The sequence below is a fragment of the Notamacropus eugenii genome, chromosome 1 (genome assembly GCF_028372415.1).
Source record: "Notamacropus eugenii isolate mMacEug1 chromosome 1, mMacEug1.pri_v2, whole genome shotgun sequence".
NCBI classification, from domain to species: Eukaryota; Metazoa; Chordata; class Mammalia; order Diprotodontia; family Macropodidae; genus Notamacropus; species Notamacropus eugenii.
Window position 1 is genome coordinate 297,787,696 of NC_092872.1, and position 17,528 is coordinate 297,805,223.

Here is a 17,528-nt window from a genome sequence, read left to right on the forward strand (position 1 = left end):
GACAATTTTGATTACATAAAATCAAAAAGCTTTTGTAAAAACAAAATCAATGCAATCAGAATTATAAGGCAGAAAATTTCTCTAACAGGTCTGATATACAAGAGATATATATACAGAAATATAAATGTACAAATCTCAATGCCAATACAAATATAAAATGAGAGCCACTCCTCCATAGATCACAGAAGCAAAGATCTACAACTGAAAGAGATACCATATTTTATCTACTTCAACTCCCTCATTTTACAGAAGACAAAACTAAAGCCTAGGGGGACTACAACACTGCCTAAGATAAATGCTTAGTTAGAAGAACAGTTTTCATTTTTAAAATTTCTGAGCTTAAACAAGAAACCAAAGACTTCCCAGTTTATATATGATGCAGAAAAGATAAGGGATAATATGCAAAACAGCTCAACCTGAGTATAGGGCTTATTCCCTTCAAAGCTGTCCTGCTCCTGTGCTTCCTTTTGAACTTTCTTCCAAGAAGCAGTTTTCAAAGTAAGAAATTAAAGCTAAGGGTGGAGCCAAGATGGCGGAGTAGAAAGACACACATACACTAGCTCCCAACCCACAGCCCATAAAATATCTGTAAAAAAGAACTCCCAACAAATTCTGGAGCAGCAGAAGCCACAGAACAATGGAGCAGAGGAGATTTCTGCTCCAGAGAGCACTGAAAATCTCTCGCAAAAGGTCCGTCGCGCCCCAGACCCGGAGCCGAGCCCAGCCCTGCCTTGGCCACGCAGCGCCCAGAGGAACGGATCCAAGCGGGCTTCAGGGACGGAATCTCCAGCGGCTGCGCAGGTCCCTCTGCCCATGGGTCCCAAAGTTTGGTGAGAGGGTCTTCTCGGCTTGCCGAGAGGGGAGTGGGGTGCCCTCATAACTCAGGCCCCCTTGGGAGGCAGCAGCAGAGGTGGTAGCAGACCGGGGCTCCCCCAGCAGGCAGGAGCCTGGATCCATTGTTGAAGGTCTCTGCATAAACCTCCTGAGGGAACTGAGCCCTGTGTGGTGGCCCTGCCCCCACCTGAACACCTGAACTTGATCTCACACTGAATAGCAGCCCCCCACCCCCCCAAAGCCCTGAGGCTGGGAAGCAGCATTTGAATCTCAGACCCCAAGCACTGGCTGGGCTGATCTGGAGGTGTGGTGGGGGTGGAAAGAAAACTTGGAAGGCAAGTCACTGGCTGGGAAAATGCCCATAAAAGGGAAAAAAAATAAGACTATAGAAGGTTACTTTCTTGGTGAACAGATAATTCCTCTCTTCCTTTCTGATGAGGAAGAACAATGCTTACCATCAGGGAAAGACACAGAAGTCAAGGCTTCTGTATCCCACACATCCAAAATAAATATACCATGGGCTCAGGCCATGGAAGAGCTCAAAAAGGATTTTGAAAATCAAGTTAGAGAGGTGGAGGAAAAACTGGGAAGAGAAATGAGAGAGATGAAAGAAAAGTATGAGAAATAGGTCAACACCTTGCTAAAGGAGACCCAAAAAAATGCTGAAGAAAATAACACCTTGAAAAATAGGCTAACTCAACTGGCAAAAGAGGTTCAAAAAGCCAATGAGGAGAAGAATGCTTTAAAAAGCAGAATTAGCCAAATGGAAAAGAAGGTTCAAAAGCTCACTGAAGAAAATAGTTCTTTCAAAATTAGAAATTAAAGCTAAAAACAACCACATAAAAAACGACTCCAAATAACTAATGAGAAATATAAAATTCAAACAATGTTTTGGTTCCACCTCACACTCAAGACTGGCAAAAATGAGAAAAAAAAAGGAAAATGACAACCAATAGCTATTGAGACCAAGCATAAAACACCACTGTTGAAGTCATATGCAGCAAATAGGTTTCTCCATTCTGAAAAGCAATTTGCAACATCCATAGTCACAAAACTGTGAATATGAAACTTTCAATGCAATAATAAATGAATACTAGACTTACACCCCAAAGCTTGAAGACAGACTTACACACACATATTTACAGCAGCATTTGGCAAAAAAACAAAGGAGGTGCAAAGAATTGGGCAATGGCTGAACTGTGGTATATGAAGATAAAAGACTGAGAAAAACCCAGGACAACTTACAGGAAGAAAAAGAGTAAGATGAGCAGAACCTAAAGTATAACTTATTGACTACAATGATATTAAGGAAAACAACTATCTAAGTCTTAAGAACTCTGATTAATGCAATAAGAAGTAATGATTCAAGGGTACTGATGATAAAGCATGCCTCTATCATCACCATCATCCCTAGCATTTATTTACATAGCCCTTTAAGGTTTATAAATACTTTATAAACATCTTCTTTGAAGGTCACAACCACCCTAGAAGGCAGGTGTTCTTAGAATCCTCATTTTACAGATGAGAAACCCAAAGCAAAGAGCAAATCCCTTGCCCAGGGTCACACAGCCAATCAATAAACATTTGTTAGATGGGGGGAACCTACAGCCTTCAGGCCACACTGGCCTTCTAGGTCCTTGGGTATAGTTTTTTGACTGAGTCCACATTTTACAGAACAAATCCTTTTTTTAAAAAAAAAAGGATTTGTTCTGTGACATTTGGATTCAGTCAAAGGGCCATGCCACTTGAGGACCTAGAGGACTACATGTGGCCTCTAGACTTCAGGTTTCCCACCCCTATATGTTAGATGCCTACTATATACTAGGTACTGTGTTAAGAGCTGATGATACAAAGAAAGGCAAAAAAGAATCCTTGATCTGAAGCAGCTCATGGTGTAATGGGGGAGACAACATGCAAACAAAGTACAAATGAGATTTATACAGGATAAACTGGAGATAACTGAGAGAGGGAAGGTGCTAGCAAACCTTAAGTGTCAGCTATTAACACTAACAATGATGATATTGATGATGATGATGACACTGTCCTGGTGGGGCTTTCCCTTTTTTCCCTTAATCCAAATACTCAAGTCCTTAGCCTTATCATGAGCTACTATCATCCCTAGTCAAACCTCATATGTGAGCACTTGGCCTACATGCCTCATCTACCTGTCATACTTCCTTGACCCTCCAAATCCCTGGTTAACCTCAGCTGTTAACTTCTAGCATCTCTCCTCATTATAAACACACCTCCTGGTCTCCAGCTGCAAAACTTCAGGTGATTAATATGAGCAGCCAGCCTCCTTCTCCCATTTAATAAGTGTGAGGACAGATTTAAACTCAGATCTTCCCAACTAAGGTACAGCACTCTATCCAGTGCCACTTGGACTATTAGTGTAGAATGAGGCATACATTTTCAGATGAGAGCAAACAACATGAATTTGTATGGCTTGACTCTGTTACAATGAAGGACTTTTATGTGGCAGGGAAGGGTCAGCAGAAATAGTGACAAGACATACAAGAAAAGATTTTTTTAAAATATATCAATGAAATGTTTTATACCAAAGATATCATAAAAAATGGAAAAGGATTTACATGTGCAAAAATATTTATAGAACCCTTTTCATGGCAGCAAAATATTGGAAACTGAATACATGCCCATCAATTGGGAATAGCCGAAGAAGCTGTGGTGTGAATGTAATGGAATATTATTGTACAGTAAGAAATTATGAAAGGCATATTTCAGGAAAATCTGAGATTTACATATGCTGATGCAGAGTGAAATGAGAACTAGGAAAACATTGTACACAGTATCAGCAACATTGTGTGATGACCACCCATGCATGACTCAGTTCTTTTCAGCAACAGAATGATCCAAGACAAGTATACAAAGGATTCACAAAGGAAAATGCTATCTATATCAAGATAAAGAACTGATGGACTCTGAATGCAGATCAAAGCATATTTTTTAAATTCTTTTTCATGATTTTTTTGCATCTGCTATTTCTTCTTTCATAGGTGTGACTAATATGGAAATATATTTTACATGACAGCACATGTATAACCTATATCAAATTGCCCACCATTTTCAGAAAAGGGGAGGAGGGAAAGAGAAAATTTTGGAACTCAAACTCTTGTAAAAGTAAATGCTAAAAATTGTCTTAACATGTAATTGGGGGGAAAATGCTATTAAAAATGAAAACATACAAAAAGAGAGCGGGAAGTTCAGAATGGACTAGAGAAAACCATGTCACTGCTAGTACTATCATTTTAACTACATATTAAAATACAAGCTAGATACAATACATTTAGTTTTATATACATTCCTCTTCTCCTGACCTTTTCTGTATGAGAACATGTTCATATTCTTTGGAAAAACAAAGTTCCAGTTTAAAGGGTTTTTAAAATTGTTTTAGAAACCTTTAAAGAGAATTCAGAGAAATGTGGGAATTTGTGTGACTGATGGAAAGTGAAGTAGTTTTAATAAAACAGTTCCTCTCTTGGTAGAGAGGTCTTGAATCAGGTAAGAATGAGACATTATTCTTCAGATATGAACAATGTATGAAACTATCTTTGATAACTATACCTATATATGGATAAAACGGAGGGCTTCTGGTTGGGATGGGCTGGGAGGATGGAAGCCCAATGTTACATAGTGAGTGGGTACTAACTGGGATGCAACTTTTTTAAAGAAAATATTATCAATGAAACATTTTAAGAATACAAAGGAGACAGAAGAACGAAGTTCAGAAGAGCTGAAAAACAAGTGCAGTTCTGCTATTACTGTATATATACACACATATAAATATATAAATTTTTTATAAAATGTTCAGTTTCTAATAAACTTCCTGTCCATGTTACATTTAAACTGTATTTTTGTTAAGTTTGTTTAAAAAAAAAAAAAAGGAGGAGGCAGGAAAGGAAACAGGACCTAGCCACACCATCCAGGACTTTGGGAGGGGAGGGACAAAGATGGTCCCTAATACAAAAAATATAAGAATTGATTCTGGAGACGTGTAAACAGAAGAAAATTCTTAACATGCTGAAGAAATATATGGCTTAAAATACAAGAAAATAATTCCATAATAAGTACAGATAGAACTTATAAAGAAGATTCAATGCTTTCTTCCCTCTATTGTAACCACCTGTTCTAGAACTTTCTCTCACCAGAGACCACAAATTAGGGGAATTTGCACCTCAAAGCCCACTCCCTTGACTGGCAAATACCTATCCCAAAACACTATAATGCTGTCTTTACTTTCTTCTCTCTCTTGGGCCACTAACTCCACAGTGCCCACTCACAACCATGTAAGCTCATAACCCTGTCCCCTTACATAGCCTTAGCACTGAAATCCTTTTGCACTTTCTAGTTTTGGAAATACCAACTACCATGAAGCCAATTCTTATATTGTTGTGGGATGAAGTAAGTTGAATATCTACTCTCACTATTCCCATAACTTTATGGACCAAAGCACAAATTAGAATACCATAACCTTCATGAGAATAGGGACTGTCTTTCCTTTTCTATTTGTATCCCCATAGTAAGTATTTAATAAATGCCCTTTAAAAAATCATTCAATTATACAAAATATTAAAACTAAGTAAAAGAAAAAAAGAGAGAAGAGAGAACAGATTAGTTATCTACTATCAAGAACAACTGGCCTGGAGGTGAGAAAAAGTAATTTAAGTATGATCAGTGTTGACCACCAATACAAATAGGCAGATTTCAGATGAAGGAATCAAAGCTATCTACAGTTACATGACAAAATGCTCTAAATCCCTATTGATTAGAGAAATGCAAATTAAAACAACTCTGAGGTACCACCTCACACCTGTCAGATTGGCTAATATGACAGAAAAGGAAAATGACAAATGTTAGAGAGGACGTGGGGAAACTGGGGCAGTAACACACTGATGGTGGAGTTGTGAACTGATCCAACCATTCTGGAGAACAATTCTGAACTAGGCCCAAAAGGTTATAAAATTGCACGTACCCTCTGATCCAACGTTATTTCTACTAGGTCTCTGTATTCCAAAGAGGTCATAAAAAAAGAGAAAAGAATATACATGCAAAAATATTGATAGCAGCTCTTTTTGTGGTGCCAAAGAATTAGAAATTGAGGGGATAACCATCATTTGGGGAATGGCTAAACAATCTGGGGTACATAATGTCACAAAATACTATTTTTCTATAAGAAATGATAAGCAGGTTGACTTCAGAAAAACCTGTAAACACTTACATGAACTGATACAAAGTAAATTGAGCAGAATCAGGAGAACACTGGACACAGTAACAGAAATATTGTAATGACTGGACTTAGCTATTCTCAGCAATACAATGACCTAAGACCACTCCAAAAGACTCATGATATTCACATCCAGAAAAAGAACTGATGGAGTCTGAATGCAGATTGAAGCACACTATTTTTACTTTATTTTTTTCGTGGGGTTTTCTTTTTGATATGTTTCTTCTTTCACAACCTAACTAATATGGAAATATGTTTTACATGATTGCATATATAACCTATATAAAATTGCTTACTGTTTTAGTCAGGGGGAGAGGAACGAGGGAGAAAATTTGGAACTCGAAATGTTAAAAATTGTCTTTCCATGTCTTTCCATGGAAAAAATAAAATACTATTAAAAAAAGAATCATCAGATTCTATGAAAAATATGACCAAACAAAAAAAATCATAAAAGAAGCTCCCCAAAATTATTAGAAACCAGAAGTCAAACTTAAATAGAAATATTCCTGATAGAAGCCCCAAATAAAAAACACTCAGAAATATTATACCCAAAATCCAGATCTTCCAGATTAAAGAAATAGTGAAAATAACCAAAAAGAAAAAAAAATATAATACCAAGGAACCATATTCAGAGTCACACAAGACAATACCACAGTTAAAAAGGAAAGGAAATCTTGGAATATGACATACCAAAAGGCAGAGGGAAAGGTTTAACTACCAAGAATAACTTATCTTGTAAAACTGAGGCTAATCCTACAGGGGTTAAAAAAAAGGGTGGAGGGGGAGGATGGGATAACAATAAACCATAGAGGGAACTCTCAAGCATTGCTGATGAGAAGAACTGGGACAGGCAAAATTTTTCAAGTACAAGCATAGGAGACAAGAGAAAATGGGAAACATAAATGCAGCTGAGCAATTAGAAAGGTTTAGGTCAGAGGTGGGACACCTATGGCCTCAAGACCACATATGCCTTTCTAGGTCCTTGGGTGTGCAGTCTTTTGAGTCCAAAGTGTTACAGAACAAATCTTTTTATTAAGAAGATTTGTTCTGTGAAGTTTGGATACAAAGGGCTACAACTGGTGATCTAGAAGGCCACATGTTGCTTCAAAGCTGCAGATTCTCCAACCCTGGTCTGAGTAATGATGCAGTGATTATATTCCAACTCAGAGACAAAAAGCAACTGGTTCTTCAGATTCCCAATTGTCTTAAAAGATCACAGAGAAAATAAAGACACAAGTACAGTTTGGTCTGGGTATGGTTCTGCTTTATTTTGTAGGTTTTAAAAGAGATAAGAAAAGGGAAGGAAAGGAAAGAGGAATACTCTAAGGGAGAAAAGGGAGAGGGACTAATTTCTTATAATTTTTGTGGACAATGACTATAAAAAACATGGGTGAGAAGTGAGCATGTCACAAACCTCATTTTTACTGAAACAAGGCAAAGGGGAACTTCAACACTTAATTTATTTTAGAAATCAAATAAATTCAGGGAAATAGGTAAAGGAGGGAAAATGGAAAGATACATTTAAGAGGGAATAATCACAAACAAACACAACTTTTGTTGTTCTAGTCATGTCCAACTCTTTGTGACCCTATTTGGGATTTTCATGACAGATATCAGAGTGGTTTGCCACTTTCTCTAGATCATTTTCCAGATGAGGAAACTGAGAGAAACAGGGTTAAGTGACTTGCTCAGGGTCACTCAGCTAGTAAGTGTCTGAGGCCAAAGTTGAACTCGGAAAGATGAATCTTCCTGATTCCAAATCCAGTGTTCTACCCACTGTTCCACCTAGCTATACAGAAACATCAACTACATAAGAGTAATCATAAAATTGGGGAGGCAGGGAGAGGATGTCAAAAGTAGAGTAAAAAAATGTGAACCTATGGTGTGGGTCTAGGCAAAAAAGTAGTCAGGTAGATTACTAATGGAGATTCCATTCTCATTCTTTCTCCACCTTGTTTTTTTTCTTTATAAAGAAGGAGGTGAGGGGAAAAGAGAGGAATAATTATAGTTAGAGCTAATGGAGGGAAAACACAATCATAATGGTAAACGTAAACAGGGTTAACTCTTAATGTGGTAAAGGGTAGTAGAATGGATTAGAAAGCAATTCAACAACATATTAACAAGAAATAAGAGAAACTAAAGTTTCACACAAAATTAAAATGAAGAGCTAGAAAAGAATTTATAAGGGCTCAAGGGAACCCAAAAGATGACAATCACAAGCCAACAATGAATAGTTAATATTTAAAAGGTAAGTAGATACCTCACATTCAGCAAATTAGCAAAGGCAATAAAAGATAAGAACAGTCAAGGTTGGAGGAATGTGAAAAAAACAGGCATACTAATATACTGTTAGTGGAGCTATAAATGATTTTAACCATTCTTGGAAGCAATGTGGAAATTATGCAAATAAAGTACTAAAATGACCCAAAGATTCCACTGTTACATATATGATCCAAGTAAGTCACTAATAAAAAAAAAAGGCTCTATATATTCTAAAATATTTACAGCAGCAATTTTTGTGATACGAAAGAACCAAAACAAACTAGATGTCCGTCAATGGGAAATGGCTGGACTGCGGTATACAAATGTAAAGGAATATTATTGTGCTTTAGGAAAATACATGATGAATATAAAAAAGCATGGAAAGACTTACATAAAATGATGCAAAATGAAGATGAGCCAAGAAAACAACATGTACAATGACATCAAGTAAAATGGAAAGAACTCCCATAAAAACAACTGAAGATGGATATTGTGAAATTATTAAGAACAAGCCCAACTATACTCCTGTACAGAAGAGGGGGAAGGTGTTTTTAAGTATGAAATATTATATATGTCAATTTTTTTCAAAATATCAGTATGTTCTGTTGTAATTTCCCTTTTCATTTTTAAAAATTCTTTAGTATAAGCAATGGTTCTCCGGGAAAGGGTAGGGAAGGAGATAGCAATGTCAAAACAAAAGATATCAATCTTTATTTTTTAAAGACAATGTCATTTCTAGTTTTAATGTTAAAGTTCTATGATTCTGTGAATGGATTTTTGTTTGCAATCCTAGAAGAATACTGCCACTTGTGACACTGTGTCTAAAGCAGGAGTTTCTCAACCTTTTTGTATCACAGATCCCTTTGTTAGTCTGGTGAAACCAATGACTCCTTTTCAAAATAATGTTTTTAGTGCAAAAAAAGCAAAAAACAAAAAACACATCATTACAAAAGAAATAAACAGAGAGACACACAAAGAAACAAACAAGGAACTAAATTATGATTAAAGGTGCCAAATAGGGATAGAGATAATGGGATGGATCTGTAATTTCACAGGAATAGAGAACCTCCAAGAAAGGCAACTCCTACCAGTGAAAGTTGGCACCTTCTTTACAACTTCTAGTTTTAGTTACTTAGGTCACTGAGAAGTTAGGCACTGAATGGCATATCATTTAAGTTACTTAATGGAAAATCTAAATAATTATAGGGAAAAATAGACTGCAAAACTCTAAGAACTGGGGATTCAATGTGCCCCTTTTAGATACAGATAAATTTAACAGAAAGATAATTAAACAACAAGTGCCACCTGGCTGTCAAAAAACATCAGCTACATAAAGGTAATTACAAAAGGTGGGGAAGGAAGGGCAAAAGTAGAATAAAAAAAATTTAAGAACCAATAGGTCTGGGCAAAGAAGCAGTCAGGCAAACTACTAGTGTAGTTCTCATTCCTATTCTTTCTCCACTTTTCCCCTGCTTTGTAAAGGAGGAGGTGGAGGGCAAGAAAAGGAAAAATTACAATAAGAGCTGATGAGGGAAAACATAGAAAAGGACCAGAACAAAACTTTAGAAAAGCCAGTTAAATTTCTGTATCAACAACTGAATGGGAAATAAAAGGAATTCAACTATACAATGCACCTTTATAAAAACTAACCAGATGCTAGGGCATTAAAAAAATTCAATCAAATGCAGAAAAGTCCTACCACCTCAGGGCAAGAAAATAACAACTGTATTTTACCTACCCTCTTATTGTATTGTTTGTCTCAGGATCATCCGGGTCCAATGTTTCTTTTAAGAAGTTTATATAATGAATCCAAAGATCAACACTAAGAGGTATTGCCTGAAGCCCTCGTCGATAAACCTAAGAAGAAAACAACAAACTGTACTTCAAATATTTATTTATTTTCTTAAAAAGAGAGGCAACACTGTGTTATCCGGTGAACCTTAGAAATACTAATTACTGGAATTTTGTTTAAATAATCTACCATTACCATTTGGGTGGAGGTTGGATAGAACATGGCAATGTTCTGATCCCCACGTGCAGAATCTTGATCTTCAAAGCGCAGCAGTCCCTGCATTCTGACCGGGTTGTGTGGGCAGGCTTTGGGGTACAGACCATAGGGCACAGACCCATTAGAGCATCAATGACAGCGTCTGACCAAAAATGCAATAAGACGTAGCAAATGTGACTAGCAAACCAACTATATTATTTGGAAAATGAGAAATAAATGTAAGTGAGAAAAGCCCTGCCCTACTTGTTAAGCTGCAGTGTAATACAGAGGCTTGCACTGCAAAGCTTGACAAACTGTTGAGGTTTTACGCACCTGCCAACAAAGAGAGAAAATATTAGCTACAAATGCCACAAGAGTGACAAATGCAAATAAAATACCCTATTAAACTATTTGAGCATATCTGGTAGGTACTGCTAGCCAAAAAAAAATGTATTTTGTTATTATTTGGCTTACAGTACCTAACGGTGTTAACTTCGTTCTGTGATGTACGCACCTCATCTGACTGTTTAATGTTGTCATGGCGCTTTTCAAGGTCTGCATACTTTTTCCAATAACCATAGCAATATGGGTAGTGTGTAAAAAATTTGTCGAATGCTTTCCTGGCAGCCAGCAAGTGATTCTGATGGGGAGAAAAAAAACACAAGCAAAATGTTTTTTAAAAATCTTACTTCTTAACATGAAGAACATAAGTCATCCTTTATGAAATGATATTAGAAAATGCTCACCTAAATAATACTTTAATACAAATAAAGGAATAGATTAAAAGAAATATCAAGTAAGAATTTATATTGTGTTTAAGATTGCAAAACACTATATAAATATGATCTCATTTGACCCTCATGACAACTTTATGAAGCAGATGCTACTATTATAATCCCCATTTTACAAATGAGGAAACTGACACTGAGATTAAGTTACTTCCCCAAGTCACATAGCTTAGTAAGTATTTAAAGACTGGTTCAAAAGTTAAGTCTTCTTGACTCGAAAACCAATCTTCATCCCACTAAGTCATGTTGCCTCTCATGACACAAGCTTAAATCTAAAACATACTTACTGATGACTATACTTGTGCAACTACAATGCTTGTTGACTGAGACAGAAGCCATTAAACTTAATTGCGAGTACATTTTAACTTTCAATAACATAATGCTTATGCTATGAGTTAGTATTCTTTGTCTATAAAGATATTAGAAATATTTCTCTAAAATCCACATCATTAAAGATTTCATTCAACTTCTATTTTGTCCTACCAAGATATAAGGATTAGACAAGAACCTTGAAGCAAAATCACACTACAAAAAATAACATTTTCTTTAATTTTTAAAGTCTCATTAAGATCTGAAAAGCACTGTAGAGCTAAACAATTTGAAACAAAAAATTTTAAGAATAAGTTGCTTGATAAAATTAATATTTTCTGTGCCTCCCCATTCATCCTTAATTTAAATAATTACTAACCTCCTGTTCTACATACTGCAGCAAATATACCCAGCCAGTAAAATCCTGGAGATTACTTTCTACAGTTTTCCAAAACTTTTCATATTCTGGAGGAAATTGTGCTTCAGTGTCCGTCACTGGTAGTTCTACATGTGAAATTTCATTTTCCTCTGTATTTTCTTCATTCACATTTGGAGAGCCATCAGGTGACTGTTCCATCTCTATAACATTCATAATCTCAGTACTGAAATCAGTGGGCTGCTCTATGGCTACCTCCGAACCATTGCTTGCATTGCCATTGCTAGAACTGCTGTACTCATCCATGTGAGTAGAATTCTGCATAGTTGTTGATACTGTTTTCAGTTAAACAATAACCTGTGAAAACAAACAATAAAAATCACCCTCTTCCAAAAGATAATAAAATAGCATAATATGCAATCAACTCTCTTCAAGCAGTCTACTTAAAAGCAAAAGAAATTTACAACTTCAGCACTCAAATTTACTATCCTCTAAATCAGTACTTCTTAAAATGTTTTTAAACGTTTTCCACTCACGACCCTCTTTTGCCCAAGAAAATTTTTATGTGACCCAGGTATGTATGTGTGTATGTGTGTATACATACATACATACATATATAATAGATATACAAATCAAACACTGATAATAAATCGTGAATTTATTTTAAAACAATTCTTTAGCACACATATTACTTTACCATTTATTAAAGACAATAGTCTTGAATCTAAGTCGAGTTATTTCTGGCAGCATTTGTTGTTGCTGCACAGTGTGACTGCATTCGAAGTGCCAAAGTTCATGTGCTGTGTTCAAAACTAAGGCTGCAGTGAATTCAAGCAATGCTACATGGGTAAGTGCTGCCAGAAATATGTTGGATTCATTACATGTTTGATTCTGAATTAATTTTTGGTCATTTCACGTTCAGAGAACTTTTACTTTTGCCAAACTTTTCACAACCCCAACATTCAGTCACACAACCTCATATGGGGTTACAATCTACAATTTAAGAAGTGCTGCTCTAAATCATAATGCTAATACAACTTTTCATCATTTATTCTATCCACAAATACTAGTAAGCACTTTCTTTATGTATTCAAGTTACTTATTCTTGGACCTACAGGACATACAAGGATAAATTAACATGTCATTTATTAAATACCTACTATATACTAGGCACTGCTATTAAGGGTAAGCTAAATAACTCAGTTTTACAAATGGAGAAACTGAGGGACCAGAGAGGGGAAATGATTAGTCCCCAAGTCCACTCATCCTACCAACTTCCCTTTACCAAAAATATTATCATTTCTCCCATCCTCCAGGTTTGTAACCTCTGCAATCATTACCCTCTATTTTTCCACTCTCACTCAACTCAAATATCCATTTACCAAATCTTATCATTTCTATATCCACGACATCTTTGTATCTGCTTTCATCTTACTACTCATATAGCCATTACCTTCTTGGTTCAGTCCCTCTGAACCAAGGGACTGGTTCCCTTGGGAAGGAAGGAACTACTCCTGGTCTATTACTTTTAGCCAGTACATTTCACTATTTCAGTACATCAACCCATGTAATTCTTTCTTGGTTTTTCTGAGAACACAAATGCTTTTAAAAGTAATCAGTGCAGACCACAACCCATTCTTGACCTCTCATCCTGTGTGATACTTGTCCATGTCCTTCTGTAAAACAAGAGGTCTACTTTATATGTTGGAAATGCTAACAGCCTCCACTTAAATCCCTTGACATTGTCCAGGTATTGTTGGAACACACAGACTGCATGCTGGTTATCCTTCTCCATGGTTATACAACTCATCGAGAGAACTCTCACTTATAGCTACAGCATCAGCAAAGTAACTAGAAAGGAGAATGCTATAGATACACTCAACCAAAATTTAGCAAAGCATCTGAAAAAATCTCTATTATTATTTTAGTGAACAAGTTGGAGGGATAAAAGATAAATGACAGAATCAACTAGGAGACTGGTCTCCTGTGGTTCCCAAAGTACATGTCACCAGTCACCTTGTGCTATTCAATATTTTTATCAAACACTATGACTCCATCCAAATGAAGTCACAGACGTCACCTTCATTAAATGTGCAGATGATAGGCAGCTGGTAGGAAGAGACAACATAACAGCTGACAGTGTCAGGATCAAAAAAGATCTCAATAAGCTGGGGTGGTAAATCAAAGAGAAGATGAAATTTTACAGTATTCCCATTAATCTAAGTTCACATGATAATAGGTATAGAATAGACAGGACCTTTATTAGTCAACAAGTTTACATCCCACATTTTAAAGATACGATATTCATATCCAGTTCCGCTGACCCCAATCTTGCACTCTTTTCATGACCCAGTTCTACAGATGGATTCCAAAATTTAATTTCACCTACACAGTAGGGGAAGCACGGCCAGATAATAATTTGTGTGAAGAGAATCTCAGTACTTTAGGGGACTGCAAACCAAATGAAATAGCAGTCTAAGAAGCTAATACTATCCCAGGTACAAATGAATTAGTATCCAGAATGCCATGGTTAGACTACATTTGGAGTTTTCTATTCAGTTCTGGGTGCCACATCCTACAAACAGCATTGATAAGCTGAGGGTACACAAAAAGAAGGCAGCCAGGAGGGTGAGGGATCTGGAGATCATTCTATACAGAGATCAACACAATTAGGATATTTATGCTGAAGGCCTAGCTGTGTGACCCTGAGCAAATCATCCAACCTCTCCGAGCTTTAGTTTTCTCATTTGTAATATGGGAACAATAATAGCAGCACTTACCTCACAGAGTTATTTTGATGAGATAATGTATGTAAATTGCTTTGCAAACCTTAAAGTATATATTTAAATCTTAGTTATTATGAAAAGAGAAAATCTGCGCAAACAAAAGAGCTATCTTCAAGGATTTGAATGGCTGTCATGTGAAAGAGGGACAAGACATGGTCTTCATGGTTGCTGGCAGTAGAACTACAAATAGTAAATAGAAGTTGCAGATAGGCAAACTGAGGCTTGGAAAATATTCTCAGTTATTAAAATTGTTCAAATGTGAAATGGGTTTTCTCAGGAAAGAGTAAATTCTTGTGTCTAAAGGTTTTCAAGTGCTAGATGGATGACCATATTAGTGATATTGTAGAAGAAATTTTCAATTTGATACAGACTGTTTCTAGAGGTGAACTTCAACTATGACTACATGACTTTAACCCATAAAATTAGCAAACTATAATAATATATCACTGGGATATGAATGAATTCCATTAAAGTGCTCTTCTGATGCATTCTGGTAATATAGTTATGACTCTGGATTTCTCAAGGCAATGCCAAAAGAGTATAAATAAGCTCTTCTACCTCTCTACTGTTTTCTTTGGTGATCTCGTCAGTTTTCATGGTTTTAATTACCATCTCCATATTTTAAGATGATCAGCTGTGAATGACTTAAACATTCCCAGCAATACAATGATCCTTGACAACTTCGAAGGACTTTGAATAAAGAACTGGTGGTCTCTGAATACAGACTGAAACAACTTTTTTTTCCACTTTGTTTTTCTTGAGTTTTTTTTTAGTCTGTTTTCTTTCACAACATGACTATTATGGATATGTTTTGCATGACTATACATATTATAATCTATATGGAATTGTCTGCCTTCTCAATGGTGGGGGGAGGAGGGGAAGGGAAGGTGGAGAGGGAAGAAGAAAATTTGGAAATCAAAGTTTTAAAAACAAATGTTAAAAATTGTTTTTACATGTAACTGGGGAAAATTTAAATACTAAATAAGAAATGAAGTGTTTGTGTCATCTAGGCATGAGGCTTAGGTAAAATCAATCGCTCTTTGAACTCTTTTATTTCTTATTCCTGAGTTATGTTTTCTAATATTTTCCCCACCTTTTTCTATACCCATCTTTGCATTGAAGTTGTCCTATATTTAGATGTAGTAATTTAATTTGGAGAATTTTGTTGAGTTCTTTATAAGGTCTTTACCACCTCATCATCCTCAATAGGTATGGCAACTAGGTGATACAGTGGATAAAGCACCAGTGCAGGAGCCAGGAGGACCTGAGTTCAAATCTCACCTCAGACACTTGACACTCCCTAGCTACGTGATCTTGGGCAAGTCACTTAACCCCAACTGCCTCATCCTGGGTCATCTCTAGTCATCCTGAGGAATATCTGGTTACTGGATTCAGATGGCTCTGGAGAAGTGAGGCTAGTGACCTGCACAGCCCTCCCTCACTCAAAACAAAGTCAAGTGCAAGTCATGTCATTATTTCTCTGATGGCATGGTCTTCTTTGGCAACGAAGGATGAACACACACTCCTGGCCTAGATTGTTGCAATGGCTTCCTAACTGGTCTCCTTGCCACCTCAAATCTCTTCCTGCTTCAATCCATCTTTTACAAAGCTGCCAAGATGATTTTTCTTAAGCACGTTACTTATGCTTAAGAGACCATATGCTTAAGTGAAATATCACTTTTACTTGATAAAACTTCAGTGGTTCTCTGTTACCTCTAGGATAAAATATAAACTCCTCTGTTTGGCATTTATAGCCATTCACAACCTGAGTTTAACATTTTTCGAGGCTTACTTACACTCCTCCTCTTCATGCACTCTACATATACACACAACATCCCATTTCCCTGAGGGAGTTAAATATGGAAAATGATGTCCTGGGGGTGGACTGGTTCTTTTCTGGAGGTTTTAAGAGGAAAAATGAAGGGACAGTAAAAGGAATATACTAGTGTAGGAAGTCAAGTCAGCAAGTATTTATTAAGTGCTTACTATGTGCCAGGCACTGTGCTAACCTCTAGAGATACTTCTAGTTCATAATCTAAGGGAGACACAACATGAAAACAACTATGTCCAAACAAGACAAATATATATATGTACTTATGTATGATAAAATGGAAATAATCTGAGAAGGCACAAATATTAAGGAGGATCAGGAAAGGTTTCTTGCAGAAGACAAGGATTTTTAACTCATACTTGAGGGAAGCCAGGAAAACCATGAGGGGGAGAAGAAGAGAAAGGGAATTGCAGGCATGGAGGATACTAATAGGGAAAAAAAATGCAAGGAGGTGGAAAATGGGGTCTCTTGGGTGAGAAACAGTAAGGAACTCTCAGTCATGGATCACAGAGCACATGGAGGAAAAGAAAGTATATATAGACTGGAAAGTTAAGAAGGGGCCAGGTCACAAAGGATTCTAAAAGGATTTTTATGTTTTATCCTGGTAGCTTTAGGCAGCTACTAGAGTTTAGTGAATAGGGGAGAGAGAAGATCAGCAGAAAGAAGGGGGTAGAACTTGCACTTGCTACTTCTCATATTTGGGGTACATGAGAAGAGCAGCATACAAAAATATAAGGAGAAAGACCATCCATCAGATGAATCTCATGCATCTGAAGCAAAGGCAAGTTGAATAGTGTAGAAATACACCATACTCAACAGGGATGCAAATAGGGATGGGGAGGAGTGACAGCTGTTAAGAGGGAGGAAAAAAAGGAAATGACTGAAAGCAAAATTAATTTCCTGATTTGGGGGGAGAGAGACCGCAGCTGCAAAAAGGTTGGGATATTGAACTAGACTCTAAGGGTAAGCCGCTCATCAACTGAGGAATGGTTAAACAAATTGTAATACACGAATGGAATATTATTGTATTGTAAGAAATAACAAGACATGATTTCAGAGAATCCCGGGTAAAATGAATGACAAAGAATGAAATGAGCAGAACCAGAACAGTTC

General features: G+C 36.6%; 1 protein-coding gene across 5 annotated transcripts in view; it reads right to left on the minus strand.

The window, feature by feature from the left end:
- PRPF39 (pre-mRNA processing factor 39) overlaps window positions 1-17,528 on the minus strand; it is a 46,376-nt gene that overhangs the window by 21,968 nt on the left and 6,880 nt on the right. For 2 of the 5 annotated variants that reach the window (XM_072629270.1, XM_072629269.1), the window contains exons 2-4: window positions 11,802-12,155; window positions 10,840-10,965; window positions 10,077-10,195 (exon numbers count right to left, since the gene is read on the minus strand). In XM_072629270.1, coding sequence (XP_072485371.1) covers window positions 10,077-10,195; window positions 10,840-10,965; window positions 11,802-12,122 — 566 coding nt within the window. In that variant the 5' untranslated portion in view covers window positions 12,123-12,155. Of the gene's footprint in view, window positions 1-10,076; window positions 10,196-10,325; window positions 10,676-10,839; window positions 10,966-11,801; window positions 12,156-17,528 lie in introns of those variants that run through there. The other 3 variants (XM_072629272.1, XM_072629271.1, XM_072629274.1) reach the window with 3 other exon arrangements.